At 40.8% G+C, this 21,980-nt stretch overlaps 1 protein-coding gene across 1 annotated transcript; it reads right to left on the bottom strand.

The window, feature by feature from the left end:
• Positions 1 to 795: 795 nt before the first annotated feature.
• On the bottom strand, positions 796 to 20,038 carry IL13RA1 (interleukin 13 receptor subunit alpha 1). The gene is made up of 10 exons (XM_071757526.1): positions 19,906 to 20,038; positions 15,379 to 15,536; positions 12,520 to 12,655; positions 10,647 to 10,767; positions 8,566 to 8,750; positions 8,025 to 8,176; positions 6,751 to 6,883; positions 6,205 to 6,301; positions 5,645 to 5,729; positions 796 to 4,136 (listed from the first exon to the last, which is right to left on the bottom strand). The coding sequence occupies exons 1-10, from the start codon at positions 19,982 to 19,984 to the stop codon at positions 4,017 to 4,019; spliced, it is 1,266 nt and encodes a 421-aa protein (XP_071613627.1). The 5' UTR covers positions 19,985 to 20,038; the 3' UTR covers positions 796 to 4,016.
• Between the last annotated feature and the right edge of the window lie 1,942 nt (positions 20,039 to 21,980).

Raw genomic sequence — 21,980 nt, 5'->3', positions numbered from 1 at the left:
TTAGCAATAATCAGAGTAGAGCTTTAGACAGGAAACTTCAGAGATCAACAGCACAAGGTTTGCAAGCAAAGAGAAAGGATGTCACTAATGTTACCAACAAACCTGGAGAAAAGACAGTAAAAAAAACCAAAAAACCAAACCTCAAAAGTCATCAACAAGTTTTCAGGCTCTTAGGCACTACAAACCTGAGGCAGAGTTTCCAGACCTGAAAGAAAGATTCTGTGCCTCCCACTCAAAGCTGTATCGCTTTGCTATGGTGGATTTAGTGACATAAAAGTGATCTCAATTCTCCTACTTTCACCATGATTCAACATAGCTGGCAGGAAGCTCAGATAGAGAGATTTTAATCTGGTTTTGCGTTTGGATTTTGAGTGTTATTTAGAAGCTTTGCTTCTACAGCTGGCAATACAACCGAGGGGGTTTGTTCCCACAAAACATTTTTTGCAAATATTGAGAAAATTGAGGTATCTGAGAATCACCTTGATGAACCTTCAATAAATCTGGTAGATCTGCTCCTCTGAGCTCTACCATGCCCATTCCTGGACCTGAAGAGCTCAGATGTTGACCTGAAGAGCCCAACCATGTTGATGGTGTAAGAAGGGGGGGAATTTTCTGCAGCATTTTCTGTGACCATACCTGGGCTTCCACTAAGAATTTATTAACTATGTAAAGTGTTAGGGAAAACCATGCCAATATAAGGAAGTAGCGTGGCACTGAGGGTGAGAGCACAAATCTTGTATATGGTTCCATCCCTATCTCATCACTCCAGCCACCCAAGAACAAAATGCCACCCAATTATACTGAAAAGTATTCAAACATATTTATTCATTCTTTAACAAACTTACAGGTCTCTGCCCTGGTGAGGTCACATCTGGAATATTGTGTCCAGTTCTGGGCCCTCAGTTCCAGAAGGAGAGGGAACTGCTTGAAAGAGTCCAACACAGAACAACCAAAGTGATGAAGGGAGTGGAACATCTCCCTGATGAGGAAAGGCTGAGGGAGCTGGGGCTGCAGCTTGGAGGAGAATGAGGGGTGACCTCATTAATGTTTATAAATATGTAAAGGGAGAGAGCCAGGAGGATGGTGCCAGGCTCTTCTCAGTTATGTCCAACGACAGGACAAGAGGCAATGGATATAAACTTGAGCACAGGAGGCTCCATATAAACACAAGAAATTTTTTCCCTGTGAGGGTGACAGAGCACTGGCCCAGGCTGCCCAGGGAGGTTGTGGAGTCTCCTTCCCTGGAGACGTTCAAACCCCACCTGGATGTGTTCCTGTGTGACCTGCTGTAGGTGACCCTGCTCTGGCAGGAGGGTTGGAGTTGATCTTTCGTGGTCCCTTCCAACCCCTCACTTTCTGTGATTCTGTGATTCAAGTAACTGCAATGAAGAACAAGCAAAACTTGGAAAATGTCAAGCTAAAAAAACCCCCTAACCATAAACAAAACATGTTAAAGATTAAAATATACTCAGATACCTACTTTACCAAAACACAGGATCAAGAAAACCATCCATTAGTAGTATGTCTATTTGCTGGGAAGCAAAGAATTACCCAAAACATTTCCATGATCTAAGCCATCCTTACCATTTGAGTCTTCCTTTTGGTCTAGCACGTTTATCTGTTTTTTCCACTTTATCAATCTGGGTTTTTTTGTTTGTTTGGGGTTTTTTTGTATTTTTCCGTTGTTATTATTTTTTTTAAACAAATAACCTTTGGGTTTACCACAAACATGAAAACAAAGTCAAAAGAATTAAGGGTAAAGCACAGAGAATCATATTCCTAGATTGCTGTACTGAAAGCCACAAAACTTACAGTTCCACTCACTTATCTTGAAATCATACATTTCTCTTTCTCTAGTGGTCTGTGATGAGCAAAACTCTAGATGAGGTAGATTTGAGAAATATTTGTGCCACTCTAATGATACAAACATTGTATGGGGGAGGGAATGAAGTTGTCACAGGAATTTAACTACCCTTTCCCACACACTGTGCCTTTACCCCTGGAATATCAGACAGTGCTGCAAGCTGGCTTTGTATAACCTGAGTTTTGGTTTGTCTCAGTGAAACCCCGGAGGGTTTATTCTCATTCCTTCTCATTAATCATTTTTTATAATGTCTATTTTTTTAGCCTGGCTAAATAAATAAGTAAATAAATAAAATATTTAAGCCAATATAGGGCTTTCTAGTTCCGTTACATTTCTACTCCCCTTTTTACCACCAGTAGTGAGAGGTAGGTAAGAGATAAGGAGGAAACTGTATATTTAAGAGGTTCAGTGGGGACTGGGGAGAGAACTGGTTTAATGGGAGGGAGGGAATACATAAAGAGGGGAATGGATATATATTTGTGGCTAAAACATAAGCTTTGCTAGTTCTACTTGTTGCAGAACGGTATGTTCTAAAAATGTAGCATTTCATTTCAGATTTTTGACTGAATGGAATTTGAGGACAGGGCTGAACTTTAAAAGGTCAGTGGCCATAAATTATTCCTATCAGAATTCTAAGATCTTTTCCCAGTCTGCTAAGACTGTATCAATGATTAATGTGTCTGCACTTAGCTGGGAGGAGCAAGAAATTCCTGAACATTAACCATAAGCAGCTGGCATGGTTAGTGCAAGCTCACCTTTTCCTCCCTTTTACATTAGTTTCTGCTTCCAATATAATCAAGGTAATGTTGCTGTTCTACCCTTGCTGCAGAGTAGAAACTAATGCTCAGACTTCAGAGCAGAGAAGTAACACAGTTGAGCCAGAAAATCTGTTGAGCTTTGCTGGGTACAGCAACCTCAAAAAAAACCCCCAAACAAACAAAAATCAATCAAGAAAATGAATAAATCTGTCCACAACAATTAAAGGAAAAAAAAAAAAAAGTCATCAAGCTGCTTCAGTAAAATACAGAATGCTTTTTTTAAAAATTCAAGTCACTACCTCATTTAAAATTGCCAAGCACCTAGAGGGGAAACTCAAATCACAGCCTCATCACTCCAGGAAGAATAAGGCTTTTCCCATAGAAAGCAGACCAAAGTTGTCACAGTCTTTTCTCACAAATCCATCAGCTCAGCAGGAAGGACTGATCTTTGTCATTGACTTAATTTGGTTTCAGTGCTTTAGCACTCACTTCCTGATCCATCTGACCACGGTTCCTTAGACTCATACATCCATCCTGGTAATTTTTCTGGGCAGACTCAGGATGGCCCAACTTCCAAAAATCAGATGTTTTCAGGCCAATATGGCCAAAGTAGAATCACAGCCTGGTGAGACTCAATACAGTTATCTGCCACTGTACAAGTTAAAAAAATTATCTAATTCTCATTTAAAAAAACTCAAGAAGTCCATGAAGGCAAGGCATCTGAGGACAAGTATTTTAAAGGATAAAAACCAAAAAGTCTTTTCTAAGGACAGTCAGAATACCACCTGGAGAACAGAGAGGCTTTTCATTCACTTTTTTAAAAGAAAATGCAGTCCTCTTTTATGGGATTTAACCACACCACAGCTGATGAACATCAACCAGAAGTCCAAGTTCAGTCCATAAGTGCCCTCTGGAAAGCACCCTGCCTGCCCTGGAGCACACAAAGCAGGCCATACAGAAATGATCCATGCTCTGGTGTCCTACCTTGCAGCTGTTGATCTTAGTAGCACTAATAATCACTCATTTCATCTGCTGCAAAATAGAGCCAAATCCTTCAGAGAACTCACTGTTTGCTCCAAAATCCTATTTACAGTCCAACGTGAGGCACAAACAGAAGTGCAAATGACAAGTAATAGGTCAAAGATGGATGGAGTGAGAATGAGAGATGCTCCCATACAGTCAGACAAAATTTATGTCAAAGCTCATCTTGAATGATGCAAGATGAGTAATCCCAGCAGAGATGGAGGAATGGCCACTGTTAGTGATGTGTCTTCTGAGCATCAGAGAAGTAAGGCCCAGAGAGGTGGAAGTTGGTAGATGTCTCTCTTCACATCTACATTGTCACCTGAGATATGGGAATGGAAGTTTCCTCATCTTTCACTGTTAAGCAGAGTTTATTGGTTTTCTTTTTCAGAAATAGTGCACTCTGGAGTTTCCGTTACAATTAAAGTATGAATTTCTTCTTCCTTAATTAACCTGTTGTTAGCATTCACAGAATCATCCTTTGCACAGCTCTGAAAGAGAACAAAAACATTTTTAACAGTGCTTCATGAGCATTGTTTTTTCAGCCCAGTAAGGCAGCCCCATTTCACATGTAGCCTGTGTTACGGTGAAAAAGCCAAGGTAGTTGGGCAAGAAACTGCTTATTGGGGACATGGCTTTAGCCTGGTTGACAAAAGAATTGTCCTTTCTGGAGGTAAAGAAGAAATGAAGGTTTGTACCCATGTTAAAGAGTGTTTCCAGCCACAGGTAATGGGTGATGCTGAATCAGGAGTTATCAGTGAGGATGTACAGGCCTGTAGAGTTTTCACTGAGACCCTGAGCACATTAAGACCACCAAGATAGTAGTGAGAGGCAGGACTGCAGCATTACTTAGAGCTTTGTGTCCAAGCACAACAAAGTATAACCAATACTTATGATTCTCATGGCCATGGGTCCCATCTTAGTCCCATAATCACCAATACATGCTGAAATATTTATGCAAAAGACAGTAAACTAGGAGGCTAGCTCTATGCTTTCCACATAGTTCTGTTTTATTATCTGGTGAATTCAGAATGCCCTTTAGAAAAAGGGAATACTGGAATTTGGCCTCCAAAACCATTAGGAAGGTCACTAAAGGAAACTTTCACAAAGTGAGTGATTCCTACAACTCCTGTACAGCTGAGAACACCCAATGCACAGGCAGCATCAGACACTCAGGCAGTTATTAGCCCATAAAATCTGATTTTGAGATACACCAGTGGGTCAGAAGGTCCCTTCCACACAAGGACTGTGTTCAGAGAACAAGAGACTTGCCTCACATCCAGGTTTGAATTAAGGCTTGACAATGGAATACCCTCAGGATTTTCATAAAGAGTTACTGACTTGGAGTTGTTTAGAAATCCAGATAATAAAAAATTGCAGAAGAGTTTCCATAATACGTATTTTTATATTTCCTGATATAGTGCCCCATAGCAAGTCTTTAATGAATCAAAGCTTAAAGCAGCTGCAGTTGGTTTTGTTTTTTTGCAAATGAGAAGCTAAATGCCCTGATTTGCTTCATAGCTAACTGACTGTGGTACAGGGAGTCAAAGTGCTAAAGATACAGGTTTCTGGGAGTCAAATATGAACAACTTTATTCAACATCATTAATGAGCAACTAGCAGAGAAAGACCTGAATGTTCAGCAGAAGGAGTTTAGTGGAGTTGCAATAAGCAAAAAACAAACAAAAAATCAATCACTAAAAAAAAAAATCTAAACACAAAAAAACCCCAAAAGCAAAGCAAACACACTTGAAGAAGTAGCAGTCTGTGAATCAAAAGAATAGGTCAATTCTATGAATGTATCTAGAAAATACATGCATTTGGAGGTGGAAAAAAAATCCCCCTCAGCTCTGAGCAATTGTTAACAAACAACTCTTAACATTATAATAGTCTGAATACACTTTCACATATACAGATAATTTTAATATAGATACAGATATTAGGAAAACTGAAAACCTACATACTTCAGTTCAATCAACACTTCTTAGCTTCTTACTAACCTGGGAATCCTCATTCTGCTCTCCAAACATACGCTTAAGAATTTCTCTAGGGTCCGGAATTGGAGGAAAAATAAGTATCTTAAGCCTTTGGAAAAATAAAAAGAAAAGCTTTAGAAGAAAGATGTATTAATTTAAAAACCACCATTTCAAAGTCATACTTGGGTGCAACTCTACCTGATTCTCACTTTTTCTACCCAAGCCAAAAGAAGGGGAAATGTTCACATAGACAAATTCTAAATAATTTTCACAGGCTTTAAAAAAAAAAAATCTGGTAAAATAAATTTCATATATAAGCCTAATTTTGAGTTTGGACTATATTGCTTAAAGAGAGGAGATACAATACATGTGCAACAAGAATAAGGTCTGTAAATGCTAATTCTAATGACAGAGGCACAATGGTGTTGCCCTTTTTGCATGCAGTTCATGTTATTGTTTAAGACAGCTGCTCCTAAAACATGATACATCAGGGACAGTTACCTGTAAGAGAGAGGAAATGTAACACAAGTCAAAAAGACCAATCAGATTTAGCGGATTGTAAGTAAAGGGAGATGATTATTTACCTTTTCAGATAAACCAGTAGAATTATTGTTGATACTGCTACTATTGCTGGAACTGCCAGTGTTAAGACAAAGTAGAAAGTAGAGTCTGCCTTCTCACCTGGAAAACAAAAGTTGTAGATTATTAGGGATGTTTTGGGAGGCCCTCTAGGAGTAATTAATTTTTGGTTTTTTTTATTAATTCATAAACTGGATTTTTCCAAATACCCTCCGACTTCTGCAGGCAACAAGTCCTTTTTGAAAGCATTATAATGTAGATACACTTGGCAAGAAAATGGAAACCCTCAGGACTTGGGGATGAAAATCTGATGGCACTGAAAAGGGGCTACTGCCCAGCTACAGGGACAGCAATCCCATCCACACACATCAATTACAGGCAGTATTTGATGGCACTGCTGAAGGACCTTGCCCTCTTTTCACCTAAAATCAAATAAATACACAAAAAGATGAGCTTTCACTCCCATTTACTTAGCAGACAAAAGGTTCCAATTTAGATGCCTTACAGAGGAAGAATAAAGTGCAACAAATTGCAGGAAGAATTATTCTCACCAATACTCTTTTCTTCACTCCAGTCACTATAGAGCTTGCTGCTGTAACACTCAGGCTTTGGTTTTGCTCTCACTTTGAAGGCATACTTGCTATTAGGATCAATGCTAGGAACTGTCACGTAATTATCTTCAACCTAAGGTTAAAAAAAAAGGTAATTTGCTTCATCCAGTTAGCAATGTTTTCTCAGTCACAAGCCCATATTCATTGTGTGGCTGCTGTATTCTGAATGAATACTGAACTTCATAAAAAAGGACACACTGAACCAGGACAAAGTGCCTCACTAGAGATTCCAAAGCTGAGATTTAATCATATTCACTGCTATCTTTATCATACAGCACCTGGCAATTTGGCATCAATAATTAAACTAAGACTTGGTGTCTGGAACTGCATCTGTGACTTATGCCACCTTTCCCTCCACAGCAATGTTGATGCAATTTTGACCACACCAAACTTCAGTGATGCCTCTAGAGGCACTCACATACTCGAGCTGGGCTCAGACTTCATTTATTTTTGATCCAAAATATCAGTTTCCTGCTGATAGAAAGAAAGCTGATATTATTCAAGCTTACTAAATTTGGGGTAGAACAAACAACTAAAGATGTTCCACAGTAGTAGACTGCACCTTACTTCTACATTTATCACACTGTTTACCACTGACCAAACAGTTCTGTCAGCCTGGCAATGCAGATACAGGCATGAGTACATCCAGACACTGAAATCAGTGCTTTCTTATACTCTTTTTCCCTTTTTTTTTTTTTTTAGCATATCTAAGAGCACAGACCTTTCCCTCCCTCCCCCCCATGCCTTTTTATCCCCTTGCTTTTCTGTGTAACATTCTGTGTTCCTGTGTGTACCAGCAATAAATTTCACTTTATGACAATCAAGTCAAGGCCAAATCTGACCAAGCACAGACCAGGACAGGAAAACCCAAAACCTACAGACCAGAATCCCATATACTAAAGCAAACAGGTGCATGCACCTCAGTGTATTTCCTGTTAAGTGTTTAGTTTATTGCTTTGCCATAACAAATGATGGCAAGGATTCACAAGACTTGTCTGATTTGTATTGCACAGATACTGCTACCAGAAACCTGCTTCATGGGAGAAAAATCTTATGGCCACACAATGCTTCCAGCTAGTGCACCAGACCCACTCACATGCAGCATACACAATTTTTCATTTGTAAACAGCAAATATTTGAGTTACTGTGGATATCAACACAAGTTATAAAAGATACACAGGAAAAAATTGGTCAATTCAGTAATGAAAAATTACTTCAATTCTCTGAGCAGTATCCAAACCACCAGTGTGATATTCAACTTCATAACCCAAACACTTTTCTGGGAAGGTGTCCGATTCACTCCATTCCATGTATATTCCATCATTAATCTTTGACAGTGTAACTCTTCTTGGTGTAGCAGGTTTTACTGAAAAACAAAATGGAAGAATTACTTTACATTTCACTAGTTATACAAGTGGTTCAAGTCCTGTACTGCATAATATTACAGTTCAGGAACAGAAAGTGAACCAAGTTAGCACACAAAAGTAAAGAAAGTATAACAACAACAGATGAGTAATAGTGAAAATTAGTGGAAAAGGAAAAAAAAAAAAAAGAAAAACAATGCCAAACCAAACCCAAAACAATACCCCCCCAAACCAAACTCTCTATATATAATTTCTAAATCAAAGCTCAATAGAAGGGAGCATTTAATCATGTTGTCTAATCCATACACACGTATCACAAGCTTCTCAAACACAATGACATGCTACCAAGCTTCTTTTGTTATATTTTTTTGTAATGGGATGTTAAAATTACCAAGAGTTGTAGGATTTTTATTTGCACACACAGGCCTAATTTCTTCAGCATCATCTCTGATCAAAATACTTATATCTGGGTAAGTATTGGTGACTTTCGGGAAGCTAAGATTGAAAATGCATCTGAAGATTCCTTGGTCCACAGAATAGTTGTTGCACTTCTGATGGTTTTTCAAACCATCAAACCTATAGGAATATTAATAATTTTTAAATTTCAAAAGAACAGGAGAGCAATGGACAAGCTTATTTTTAAACCTGAGTTACAAATTCTAAAGACAAAACTTGCATTAAAGCTGTCCTATAGCATATATAAAAGTAAAGCTAAGCAAGTAAGAAGGTTCTAATTTATCTCAAGCTTTAGAAAGAACATTATTTTTTCAAAGAGTGTCAACTAGCAGAAAGTGAGGCAGTTTTGCTCTATACCCAAGCATCAAAGATAACAGCTGCTTTCAGCTTTGGTCCACATTTTCCCCAGGGGAAAACTATTTCAAGAAAAAAAAATATTTAGAAAGCCAAGTAATTTGCATCACTTCTGGGACAGGATGAGCTGATCAGCTGCCTTTACCAATGCCTTAGGGATTGTGGCTCTTGGTTGAGATGGTTGAATTTCAATTATTGCCTGCATTTGCTATTCAAAGTGTCAATGCTCCCTTCTGATAGCAGAGAAGTTATGACAAACTGACTCATTGCTTCTAGCTTCCAAGTTCCAATGAAAATTCACCAGTAGCTTTTCCTCCATAGAAAAGTGATTTTAATTATTTTTTAATTATTAATTATTATTTTTAATTTATTTGTTCGAAGCTCATGTCATATTTACACTCACTTTGGATGAAAGGAGAGCTTTAAAAGGAAAACATCAGTGAAGGAGAGTACAGAATGGAACTAAGCCATAATTTTTCAGGTAACTGTTTACTCATTTCTGAAAAGCAAACAAAAAACCCCACCTCACCGACCTTACAGAAAATTCATCTTTTGATCCAAAAGTCAAGCTTTGCTGTAGTTTTCAGCTTTAAAACTGAAAAAAAAAAAAAGACCTTCTTTCCAAGCAGCATGCCTGAAAACACTGTTCTGTCACTGCAGCTACATCTTTCAGGCAAACTGAAAATAACCAGCTCTATTATGAAGCCTTATTCCAGTAATTATCCATAAACTCAGAAATTCAGATTGCCAATGTGTCATTGGTATTGTTCTTGCAATAAAGAAAAAATTTCTTGGAGTAGCAGTTTAGAGAGAGACCAGTCCTCCCAGCATTTAACTAAAGCAGCAGGTTTTCTGCTTTTTGCTGTCCAAATTCAATAATTAAACAGCCTGCAAGACTGCCATAGGAAAGGAAGCAAAACAATTTCAGTTCAGATAAGTCAAGTCACAAAGCTGATTTTGAAGTACAAAGGTCTTTCAGAAAGAAAAATGCAATATTTCTACAGAAGCTAATGTGACCTGTCATTTCCCAAGCCCCATCAACATGCAGAAATATGCACAGATTAAAAAACTTTGCTGCCAACTTTTTGCTCACACTACAACTCTGTTCCCTTGGAACAAAAGTCTGTTTATGGCACTCAGCTGGCAAGCGTGGATGATGATAAAAAGATGTTCTCCATAACACTCAAGGTGAATCAGTAATTTATGACATAGAAGATATAAACAAAGCTATTGCTAAATGTTATTAATGCTTTCATGCCATCTTCCAATCATTTAAGATCTAACACATACATTAGTGACTGATTCTGACTTAAATGTGTTCGTTGGGCTGCCAAAAAAGCAGTTAGTATATTGGTCTAGATTAGTTCTTAATTCTTCCCTCTTTGAACCCAGATTAGAAAAACATTAGAAAGCAACAGCAGCTATTTTAAATTGGACTACAGAAGCAGCCAGAGCTTCCCAGTTTCCCAAGAAGTCTCAACAGCCACCTCTTCACCCTTCAGCAGCATAGTTTTCTGCTGGACAGGATCCAACAATAACTTGTACATGATGCCTTGGGATCTTTCAAAGCAACAGCAAGCAGATGAGTAAAACATGTAATGTAAACCCTAAAGATCAGCACTAAAGCACTTTTAGAGTTAGGAATAGAAAGTTCATACAAACCAGTAGTACAACGTGTAGCTGGTGTTGCTGTTTGCGTTCTCCCCAGGACACCACGTACAAACCATGTATTCCAAATTGTGCCAAACACAACTCAAGTCAACAGCAGCAGTACCTGGAATACCTGCAAGGCAAGTTGGAGAGCTCTCTTCAGACTGATATTGCCAGCAAAGTCTTCTCCCCAGTTTCCAGAAGCAAAGCATCCCTGTTTTACATAACTGAAGCTGTCTAGAAGGCAAAGGTGGGTTCCTCCTCTGCCTGCACTGCCTGTCTCAGCACAGCCAGTGAAGAATTCCAGTTGTTTATCACTTGCAAGAGCTGAAATTGCACCAGGACAATTTCTAAATGCCAGCTAATCGTAACACTGAATCTCAGTTTCTACTCTGTCTCAGTTACTACTTATTGTTACCTGATGCTAAGGACAAGGTGGTGAATCAGGAAAGTATTAAAATACAGACACTTTAAAAAAGAGTTAAAGTAATTGGCAATCACATGGACAGCACTTAGTTTTATAGTTGCTACAGCCATCAGCATTAAAATTACTCAGCATTTGATTAGTTATGATAAAATATTAGTTCTCCAATACTCTGGAAATGGAAATTCCTGATGTTATTATATATGGAGAAAAGCAAAACTGAGGTAAGTTTAATTTTTATTTGAGACCCATACACCTCTAGACATTCAACTTCTTCAACACATGGAAACCCAAATTACAGAATATAAATACATGAGTACATAGCAATTGTGAGTACAGACATCAGTGTATCTCCCAGGCAGAGTAGTTATGGAATCCAAACTCATATCCAAACTTGCATTTTTGTATAGTAAAAGTTCTTTATACTGTATTGGCATATTACAGCATATTAGATATTTCTTCCTTGTAACAAGTAGCAATATCTCACCAAACTAAAAATAAAATGCATGTTAATTTTACTAACAATCCAGGCTTTTATTGATAGCAAACTCCAAATTACATTCTATTTCTGAGCTTGCAAACCAAACCCATTTCTCCTACACCAAGAAGTATTTAAAAATATTTTGTCTGCAAGCAGACTTTTGAAAGCCCCAATCTGTTTGGTACAGACTTCCCTGATTTGCAGAATTCTTTTTTGACAGACACACAGACAAGCCTGATAAGCTCCCAAATTCTCCCATCCACATGTAGTTTTCATCCACATCAAATCATGCTCCTGAGTTAGAGAGACTTTTATTACTGAAGGCAGAAGGCTCTGTTTCCTTGCTGTACATCCTACCTTCCAATATCTAACAGAATATATTATTCCTTAAAGTCTACTTTGGACCCCTTATTTCAAGAAACAAAAAACATTTTTTCTCTATTCATTTTGCTATCCAGAGTTTTGCAGACCTCGTTCATCTCTTTGAAAATCAGAGAACCTAACTATAACTATTTGTCACTTATTCAACAAGTTGTTAAATTTGCTAATTATTTCCCCTAATATTTACAAATGTAGGGTTATTTTAGGGATGTCTGCTTGTACAGAAAAACCTTGGCTTCACAGGCTTCAGTGTTATTCATGAAGTCAGCAAGCTTAACACAAATAATGTTGCTTCTTTTCTTTCAAATGCAGCATGACAAGAAGAATATCAGCAATCACATCATTGTGTTGGAAAAGCATTTAAATTTACAGGTTTGCCCATAAGGTTTTAAGTGTCAGAAGACTCCGTTTGGGTTTAAATACAGTATAATCCTTCTGTTTAAACTCTGTCAAGTGAACCAGCCCTCCTCGCTCGTATGGCCGCATTTGTCTGATACGCATCTATGATCCTCAGTGAAACCAGCATGGAAGAGAAGGCTGTGCCTCCTCATGCCAAGAGAACCACCTCTGGCTCACATCTGGCCACCACCACACGTTACCTGTTGGCAGAAGAGAGGTCTCCACCCACTGGCTGGGCTCGCTGCTGTTGCCATCCTTGCATTCACTTCTCACTTTGAAACGCATTTCCTCATTCAAGAACACGTTTGTCACACGGAAGCGACTCTTGCTCCATTCCTGGGTTTAGATGGGGAGGGGGGGTGAGGTGTAAGAAAATCAGAGCTGTATCAGACACACGGCAATTGTTATTAATACTTTACAGCCCCTCAGACTGCCTCTCAAAGCCAAATGAAATGTGTCTGACAACATGGGAAGTCTCAGCATCATTTAGCTTCTCCTTCTCCTCACCAGACGTGCTCACAACTCAACAAAGGAGAACTTCTCTTTCTCCACTGACCTGCAGGCATGAGCAGAGGCCATAGCAAGGAACAGCTATAATGGGAGGGAAAACAGTCCTACAGTAAGCCTTTATGGACAATGCAAAATAATACTTTACATTAATACTTTAGCTATATAAAGAAAAACTTACAGATCTAACCTTCATCTCTGTGTGTGTGTGTGCACATGTGAGTGTCACAAACAGAAGAAAGAGCATTTGAAGATGTAACCAAAAAGCAATGAAAAGTGTTTGCATGGATTTAAGGAGCAAAGGAAAACAATTATCAACACAAATCCACAAATGTATATTAAATACAACACTGCATCAGGCCCAAGGAGCCCATGAGCTTTCCACAAGACAGTACATGTTTGTGTGAGGAAAAGGCTTTCCCTTCTCATCCACTTTCTTGGTAATCTTTTATTGGGTGAGAGGGACATCTGTTAGTAACTGGAAACAGGATTAAAATAGATTGTTATGACCAAAGAATGGTGTAATCACTCTTGTATGGGGGAAAAAGTATTGGCACTAATGAGAATGCAGGGAAATCAAACAACACTGAACAAACCAGGTTCTACCAGCTGTAATGCAAAAAGACTGAACAAGGTGACACGCAGCCTTGTTCATCCTGTTTCACTGAACATCCTGTCCCTTTCACTGAACCTCTTTCACTGCTGCTGACTTTAGAACTGGTCAGATCCTTCCACAAATTCATGCAGCTCATTAACCAAGAAGACTTTTAACTTGTTAATCTGTTAGTGAAGCCATCAGAAGTGGTAAGTGGGTTTTTGCTGAGTTAGCAAGCTTAGCTGGCTCATGTAATAGGTCTGATGAAGATCACTACAGAAAGCATCAAAAATACAGCTCTGTCAAAAATGCAAAAATGCACAAATGCCCAGCTCTCAGTCACAAAGGTAAAATGTGAACTTGCAGCCCTGAAAGCCAACTGTATCCTGGGCTGCTTCAAAAGAAGTGTGGCCAGCAAGTTGAGGGAGGTGATTCTCCCCCTCTACTCTGTTCTTTTGAGACCCCACCTGGAGAACTGTGCCCAGTTCTGGAGCCCCCAGCACAGGAAGGACCTGGAGCTCTGGGAGCACAAAGGGCCATGAAGATTATCAGGTGGCTGGAGCATCTCTTCTTCGTGGACAGGCTGAGAGAGCTGGGATTGTCCAGCCTGGAGAAGAATCCAGGAAGACCTTATAGAGTTTTTCCAGTACCTCAAGGTGGCTTACAAGGAAACTGGGGAGGGACTTTTCACAAGAGCACACAGTGATTGAACAAGGAGTAATGGCTTTAAGCTGGAAAAGGGTAGATTTAGGTTTGGTAATAGGAAGAAAAAGTGCGAGGGCAGTGAGGCACTGGCACGGGCTTCCCAGAGAGGGTGGATAGGGCTTTCAGCAATCTGGTCCAGATATCTCCATCCCTGCCCATGCAGAGGGGGACAGAAATTAAATGAGGTTCTTTCCAACCAAAATCTTTCTATGATTCTCAAAAAAAACCAGAATTACCCTTTTAGCAGTGTTAAGCCATTAAATATGCTCAGCTGTTTGAGAAACAAGAGCTTTACCTCAAATAAGAAAGATCCTGAAGCTATCACAAAAATACAGCAGTGACCATGAAGAGGCCATTGTAAATCTCAGCCATTAAAACAGTCATAGGGCCCAACAAAGAACTACTTCAAGAGGCATCATGTCAATTTTAACCACATCCAAATTAGCAATGCTCCTGATCCCACAGTCAGTGCATATTTAAGACTTCAAATTCAGATGGTTTGGAATTATGGACTGATAAGAGATTATCTTACTGCCAATCAGCTGTAAAAATATTTGTCCTACAGCCCTTCCAGTATCATGGCAATGCTGCTTTCAGTCCTTTCCAAATCGTTAATCCACACATTATTTGCATATTTGCCTATGGCCTGCAAGCCATCTAACACAGAAATAAAAGCCCCCAAGAAGTTTTATGGGTTCTGTTCCAGGGAACAAACGTGTTCCATGCTGTATTCTTTAACACAATCCCTGTGGAAAACTGAAAGCTCTGGAACAGAGCAAACACAGGAATACATCAGTATCAGCATTACCTGCAGAAGACACTGTGCCATCAAATCATGACTGCACCAGGGTGCACACCTCCTTCTTAAATTGAGTTCAAAGTGAAGAAGATCTGCTTTGGCAAGCTGCCATTTATGTCTTAAGGATGTAGATCGCTCTATAAACTTTTTTTTTTCTAGAAAGCTGCAAAAGCCAAGACTGAAGCCATTTTTTTTCACATCATTACCATGGTGCTTCTGTATTATCAGTAGCAGCTCAATTATCAGAGTGTGACAGACATATTTTTCTGATCTGAAGATCCCACATCATGGTATGACAAATTTTTGAGGGTTTGATACCATTACAAAAATTAAATGCTGTATTAATATTGTATTTATAGATATTTATGTACATATGCATGCTTAAACACACACAATTTTATCAAAATAAGGCATTTACTGGACCATAGCATTTTAAAGAGGTGATGTACTTACCCTCTTCTCCTGAGGGACCTGATCAATCATAATGTCACTGGAATACTCCAGGTCGCAGCTACTACTGACGTTCTCTGGGGGATTCCATGTCCAGTTCAGGGTGCAGATTTGGATAAATGAGTAGTCCAGGTTGGATGGAGGTGGAAGAACTTTTGCTCCTGAAAGTTATAGGTATATCAGCCCTACTGGTCCACATTTTTCTATTAGTAATTCTGACAGATTTTTAACTCTCCAACAGAAAACACCACAAAAGAGCTCAACTCTGTCAGCTCATATTTGCTATCAGATAAGCTACTGCCCATTGAACTGTTTCTACTATTCCTGTTACCTCAGTCTACTAATAATTTAAATAATTATGGGAAACACAGACACAAAAAGTCATTTTTAAGAAACTGCAACAATGTATTGGCTGTGGTAATGAAACATGCTTATGGAGGGAAGGAGAGTCTCATTTCTTGGGTCTTTTCTGCTGTGAGTTTGCACTACCCATGCTGAATCTTTAATACAAACAGTATATACATTTGTTTTGTAGAGCAATCAATACTTTATTCTACCCCAAAATTATCCATCAATGCAGTTTTAGAGAGAAAACTTTTTAAAAAAGCAAGTGATTATATCTTGCAAGTGAAAAATGTAACATTTAGCCCAGTCCAAGCAAAACCAAGGATGTTAAAAACCACAAATGTTAAAACTCAAGAATGTAAAAAACCAAAGAAATTTGAATGTTTTTTCATGTGCTCATCTAAACTTTTCATGCTAAGCTCTGGCACAGTGAGCAAGAACAGTGTGGTACAAACAGTAATTTACTACTGGTGCACTTTTTTCATCTCCCCAAAAGCAAGATCGAAGCAGAGGAAGTGCCCTGACTCAGAGAGTTGCTGGGACAAAGCCATTTGTGCACTGACCCTTCCTTACTTTTGTGTACCGAGTCACAGATTGCTCAATATCAAGTCACACAGCTTGAAGGTCACATTAGAAAAGGAAAGAAGGAAAATATGACAGAAAATAGAAAACTGCCACAAAAAGGTAAAGTATGCATCAGAATCGAATTCTAGAAAAAGTTACCAACTGGTAATTCCCTAAGGAAACAAAAGAAAATTTTGCTTTTTTAAAAAGGGCTACTCTAATGTGTACTTTTAGGACATATTAAATAAGAGATCAAATGAGACTTCTTTTCTAAGGTACCTACAGGTATCACCACTGAGACACCCATCTGTCTGCAGAAATAAAGTACCCCTTGTGCCACAGTAGTTACACAAACACTTCAAAGTGGCATCAACTAGGGCTGCAGGTCTTGCTCAGCCTGGGGAACTTGTTTGTCCCAAGACACCAGTCTCAACCCGTGCCAACATTTGGGGGGAGCACATAGGAAAAGGGCAGATTTTCCCTGAGATTGGTTTTGCCATCCAAATCACTGTGCAGCCCTATTTCCTTCTGCTAGCTCCAACAAGAGAATCATAGAATCATGGAATCCTCGGGGTTGGAAGGGACCTCGAAAGATCATCTAGTCCAACCCCCCCTGCCAGAGCAGGGCCCCCTAGAGTACATCCCCTAGGAACGTGTCCAGGCGGGGTTTGAATGTCTCCAGTGAAGGAGACTCCACAACCCCCCTGGGCAGCCTGTTCCAGGGCTCTGTCACCCTTACAGTAAAAAAAATTTTTCTGATATTCAACTTGAACCTCCTATGCTCCAACTTACACCCATTACCCCTTGTCCTATCACTGGTCACCACTGAGAAAAGCCTAACTCCATCTCCCTGACACTCACCCCTTACATATTTGAAAACATTGATGAGGTCACCTCTCAGTCTCCTTTTCTCCAAACTAAAGAGACCCAGCTCCCTCAGCCTTTCCTCATAAGGGAGATGTTCCACTCCCTTAATCATCTTAGTAGCTCTGCGCTGGACTCTTTCAAGCACTTCCCTGTCCTTCTTGAACTGAGGGGCCCAGAACTGGACACAATACTCCAGGTGTGGCCTCACCAATGCAGAATAGAGGGGGAGGAGAACCTCTCTTGACCTACTAACCACACCCTTTCTAATGCACCCCAGGATGCCATTGGCCTTCTTGGCCACAAGGGCACATTGCTGGCTCATGGTCATCTTCTTGTCTACCAGGACCCCCAGGTCTCTTTCACCTACACTGCTCTCCAGCAGCTCAGCCCCCAACCTATACTGGGACATCGTGTTGTTCTTCCCCAAATGCAAAACTCTACACTTCCCCTTGTTGAATTTCATCATGTTTCTCCCTGCCCAACTCTCCAGCCTGTCTAAGTCTCTCTGAATGGCAGCACAGCCTTCTGGTGTGTCAGCCACTCCTCCCAGCTTAGTGTCATCAGCAAACTTGCTGAGGGTACATTCTATACCCTCATCCAAGTCGTTGATGAAGATATTGAACAACATCGGTCCCAGTACCGACCCCTGAGGGACTCCACTAGTCACACACCTCCAACCAGATTCTGCCCCATTGACTACAACTCTCTGACTCCTTCCTTTCAACCAGTTCCTGATCCACCTCTACCTGATCACCAAACCCATACTTGATCAACTTATCTACAAGGATGCTGTGAGAGACGGTGTCAAATGCTTTACTGAAATCAAGAGGGCAGATGGAAAGGCAAGACAGCTTTCAGTGAGAATTCTGTTCAAAACACCCATGACACCATTATTTTACACTTCCTGAGAGGTTCAGCTGTCAAAGCTTGAAGAAAATTAATCAAATTCCTGGAACCTTCTCAGACCTCCACACAGTTAAAAGGCAATGGTAGTGATCAGACACTATTACCATCTGCATACCTGTGTGTGTGTGCAGGTAACACATGCTCACACAGAAAATGAGAATAATAAATAGGATTTAATGTTTCAGTCTGGATATGCTTAGCTTTTTTTAAAATTTGAAACTTTTGGCTTTTTTGGTTGGGTTTTTTTTTTCAGTTTTATAGTCAGCCCTGGGAGCAAAGAAGATAAATTTTTGTTCTTACAGAAACAGCCTTCTCTGAGACACCTGAACTGAGCCAGAATATCTTTGCCTATTACCTGTTCAGCTAACAAAAACTTATGATGGATTTTAGGAACAGCATCATGGGCTTAAGTTTGCAAATACTGAGTCATTTAGATTACCTAAAAAAAAAGTTTAAATATAGTTATTCAAAAAGACTACACAACTTCAAGCATTCTCTCTTCCCATAATCACACTTTTTATTACTTATATAAGCCACAAAACATTTTAATAAATTGTCTAATTTCCGATTACTGTCCTAAGTTCTTCATGTTTCCTCTTATTAGGTTTGTTTAGAAGCAATTGTGTTCAAGTGTGCAGATACTTAACCTCACGAAGCTGGAAATATTCAAGGTTTATAAATATATGAATAAACTATATTAGCATGAGAATTTTAAATCTAGTAGGTTATAGATTAGTCTATATAATTCTGAAGCTCTGAAATGTCTTATTATATTCAGCTGATTAGCTTTTATTCATAGGTTTGTCCAGTCTCATACTTTTGTTGTATAAAATATGCACGCAGTCTAATACTTTTGTTATTAAATACTTATCACTGCAGCAATTTATCAGAACAACTCAAAGACCAACTACAAACCATAGGCAAGACATTACATCCCTCTTAAAAAACACAACCACAGTGATGCTTCTAAGAAAACAAAGTGCAGGAGCAACTCGCCGAGACGAGCTGAGACGACCCTGCAAAAAAACAATTTTATTTCTAAATTAAATAACGTGGAAGCATCAACAAATACTTTGCACCAAGTATCATAAAAGTGAAGCGTCATAAATACTTCGTATTTTGTTCTCCTGTATTTTTTGTTGCTTTTATAGTTACAAACCGAACTGTAGCCATCTGAAAATAATTACTCTGATGTTTGCTGTTGTATTTTTGCGTAACATTAGTAAAGACAACGCAAGGCTCCGAGCCCCGTTTCTTAAGAGACCCTCTCAGACATTCACACATCCTCCCTGCAGCTTCGTGCTTCCAGCCACGGGGAAACTACAAGTAACGCCAAAGGCAAAGCCCAAAGCACCCAGCGAGGGAACCGCTCCCGCAACACGCAACCTCTGCTCCCGCAAACCCCGAGGCCCAGCGGTGTGCGGGGATCCGCCGCAAGCACAAGCACAGAGATAACGGGTGGGCTTTGGTTTTGGTGGTTAAGGCAGAGACAGTCCCGGGAAGCGAAAACAGAGCTTTGATTCCTGCCACCCCTGTCAAAACGCTGTAGTACACAGACAGAAAAGCAGATTTTTAAGCTTTCCCGCTCCCCTGCCCGGCAAGCGGCAGAGAGCTCTGCTCCCCCACACAGCTGAAGCGTTTCGGGCGATTCCACAAAGAAACATTTAACTTGAAACATATCCCACCGAGCCCACAGCCCCCGCGGCCGCCCGATCCCCGCACGGGACGGGCCCGCAGCGGATCCCCCGCGGGTGTCCCCGGCCCCAGCGAGCCCCCAGCAGCAGAGAGGGGCGAGCCCGGTTCGGGGCTGGTGCCGCCCGGTGGTCCCGCTCCCCTTCCCGCTCCTACCTGCTGCCACGGCCGCGGCAACCACGCAGCAGAGGGCGAGGAGAAGCCGGCACGGCACTGACACTCCGGCTCCATCCATGGCTCCGGCCGCCCCGGCGCGGCTTCTCCCTCCCACTTCCCGTCGGGGAGGCCGGGCCAGACGGGAAGAGCCGCGCCGCGTCCCGCCCAGGTAACCCGAGCCGAACGGGATGCGGCGGCAGCGTTCCGACCCGGTCCGATCTGATCCGCCACCTGGGCCGCGAACTGGGCGGTGGTCTGGGGGCGGGGCTGCGCTGCGTCTTCGCTGCCGTGGGGGAACCTCCCGCGACACACGCTGGCCTCACGGTGTCCCCTCGCCCCGTTGTCACCCCTTGTGTCACTCCACGTGTCACCCGCTGCCTGTCTCTAGGTCTCCGTTGGACAGCGCTGCCTCCCGCACCCACATCACAGAGACATTTTGCTTTCCTCCGGACTTCTCTAACCCTCCCGGGGCCCTCCCCAAACCCTGCTGCAAAACCAGAACTTCAGCGTCGCCCAAGGACCCCGCAGCCTCCCGCACACCCTCTGTAGGGACCACAGCCCCACAGCCAGCACCGGCACCGCACAGCTTCCCCGGCCTCGGCCCGGTGGCCCACAGAGCCCTTCGGGAGCACTCACCCTGCTCCCTACACACAGAACTTCAGGCCAGAAACTCTGAAAGATCTTGGTTTGAACGCCAAAGTAATTTTCCTTGTAAAACCAGATCCATACTTGGCTTCTGTTATTGAAACATGCCCAAGCCAGTCCTATCTTCTCACCGGGAAATTAACTGTGATAGCACAGCTCTTACTAATTCTCTTGATGTTAAAGCTAGTTATCCAAGCTCCCTGGCAGAAGTTCTTTTTTTCAAATTCAGGCCATTTTATAGTTCTCATCTATACTAAAAACATACATAGTTTTTTTTTCTGATGCAGTGCTACAAGTTCTTCTTTCTTTGAACTTCCCCAAATGCCCTCTGCTTCAGCCCCTTCCAGACATGCTAAGGTCACTTGCAATTTTCCCTCTCTTTCATTGGTGTGAATGGCAAGTAGTTTTCCCAGATTTCCGCAAAAGTGGGGATATCACACACGTGATATTTGGACACACTCAGGATAAGAAAACATTTGGCATAAAGCTTTTTCTTATGACCTAGATCCTTGAGGTAGCTAGCAAGCTTGATCCCAGTTGCAATCCAAATACAGGTATTAGGAAAATAGTCCAGATCTATGAGAGGAAACTTTGGCTAAGTTTCAAGGAAAAGCAAAATTCAGTGAAATTAGTGAAAATTACTTCTTCCTAAGCCAACATAATATTTCAGTATTAATCAGTTCTTCAAGGAGTTTTGCAAGACATTCTAGAAAAAGGGAAGCAGATCTTTTTATGGTAGGGCGGGGAATATCCTGTGTTTTGGTTGAGGGCTTTTTGATTTTTTTGTCTGTTCGTTTTCACATTCCTGTGAAAAGAAGAGAATTCAGCAAATTTCCTGGCTGCTGTTATGAAGTACTCAAAGGTCTGCAATTATGATCAAATTAAAATTGTGGCTTAAAGGTCCAGAATGTAGAACCTTTGAGCCACACAGGCTGGGTGACTACCTATAGCTGGCATGGACCATGCCTGCTAGTGATGACCTTTGTGGAGCAGAACTGATCCAAGATACAGTCACATCCCTCTTTCTTTCAGTTTTCTTTCCTTCCTTCCTTCTTTCTTTTTTCTCCACTCTTTCTCGTGGTAAAGCTGTAGCCAAGCACACTTCCCATGGTTCACACACTTCTGACTTCCTGTCCATTGTTGCTGTCACTGAGATGTTTTTTTCCCAGCACTCTCCCCCCTCCCCAAACAAAATTGCTGATTGCCAGCACATGACAATCAGAACCTTTGGCATGCACTCCAGAATTCACATTTTTCCATCTCTTCACATTCAATTCATACTTTTCAATCTTCTTCAATCATTTTCAAGTCCTGTCCTGTGTCTTTCTGTTGCAAATCTCATGCTTGTTCACGTTTTTCTTCGACAATACCTTGCAGTGCAGTGACTGGAACTCATACAGACACACTTCAGGTATCTTTAAAATGATCTG

Source organism: Heliangelus exortis, chromosome 14 (assembly GCF_036169615.1).
Source record: "Heliangelus exortis chromosome 14, bHelExo1.hap1, whole genome shotgun sequence".
Classification (NCBI taxonomy): Eukaryota; Metazoa; Chordata; class Aves; order Apodiformes; family Trochilidae; genus Heliangelus; species Heliangelus exortis.
This window is presented reverse-complemented; position numbering and strand designations above follow the sequence as displayed.

Coding starts and splice junctions, on each gene's coding strand:
- IL13RA1 (XM_071757526.1), bottom strand. CDS start 19,984: ATGGATGGAGCCGGAGTGTCAGTGCCGTGCCGGCTTCTCCTCGCCCTC. Junction 8,751..10,646: donor AGCTACACGTTGTACTACTG/GTTTGTATGAAC, acceptor ATATTCCTATAG/GTTTGATGGTTTGAAAAACC. Junction 6,302..6,750: donor GAGTGAAGAAAAGAGTATTG/GTGAGAATAATT, acceptor TTTGTTTTCCAG/GTGAGAAGGCAGACTCTACT.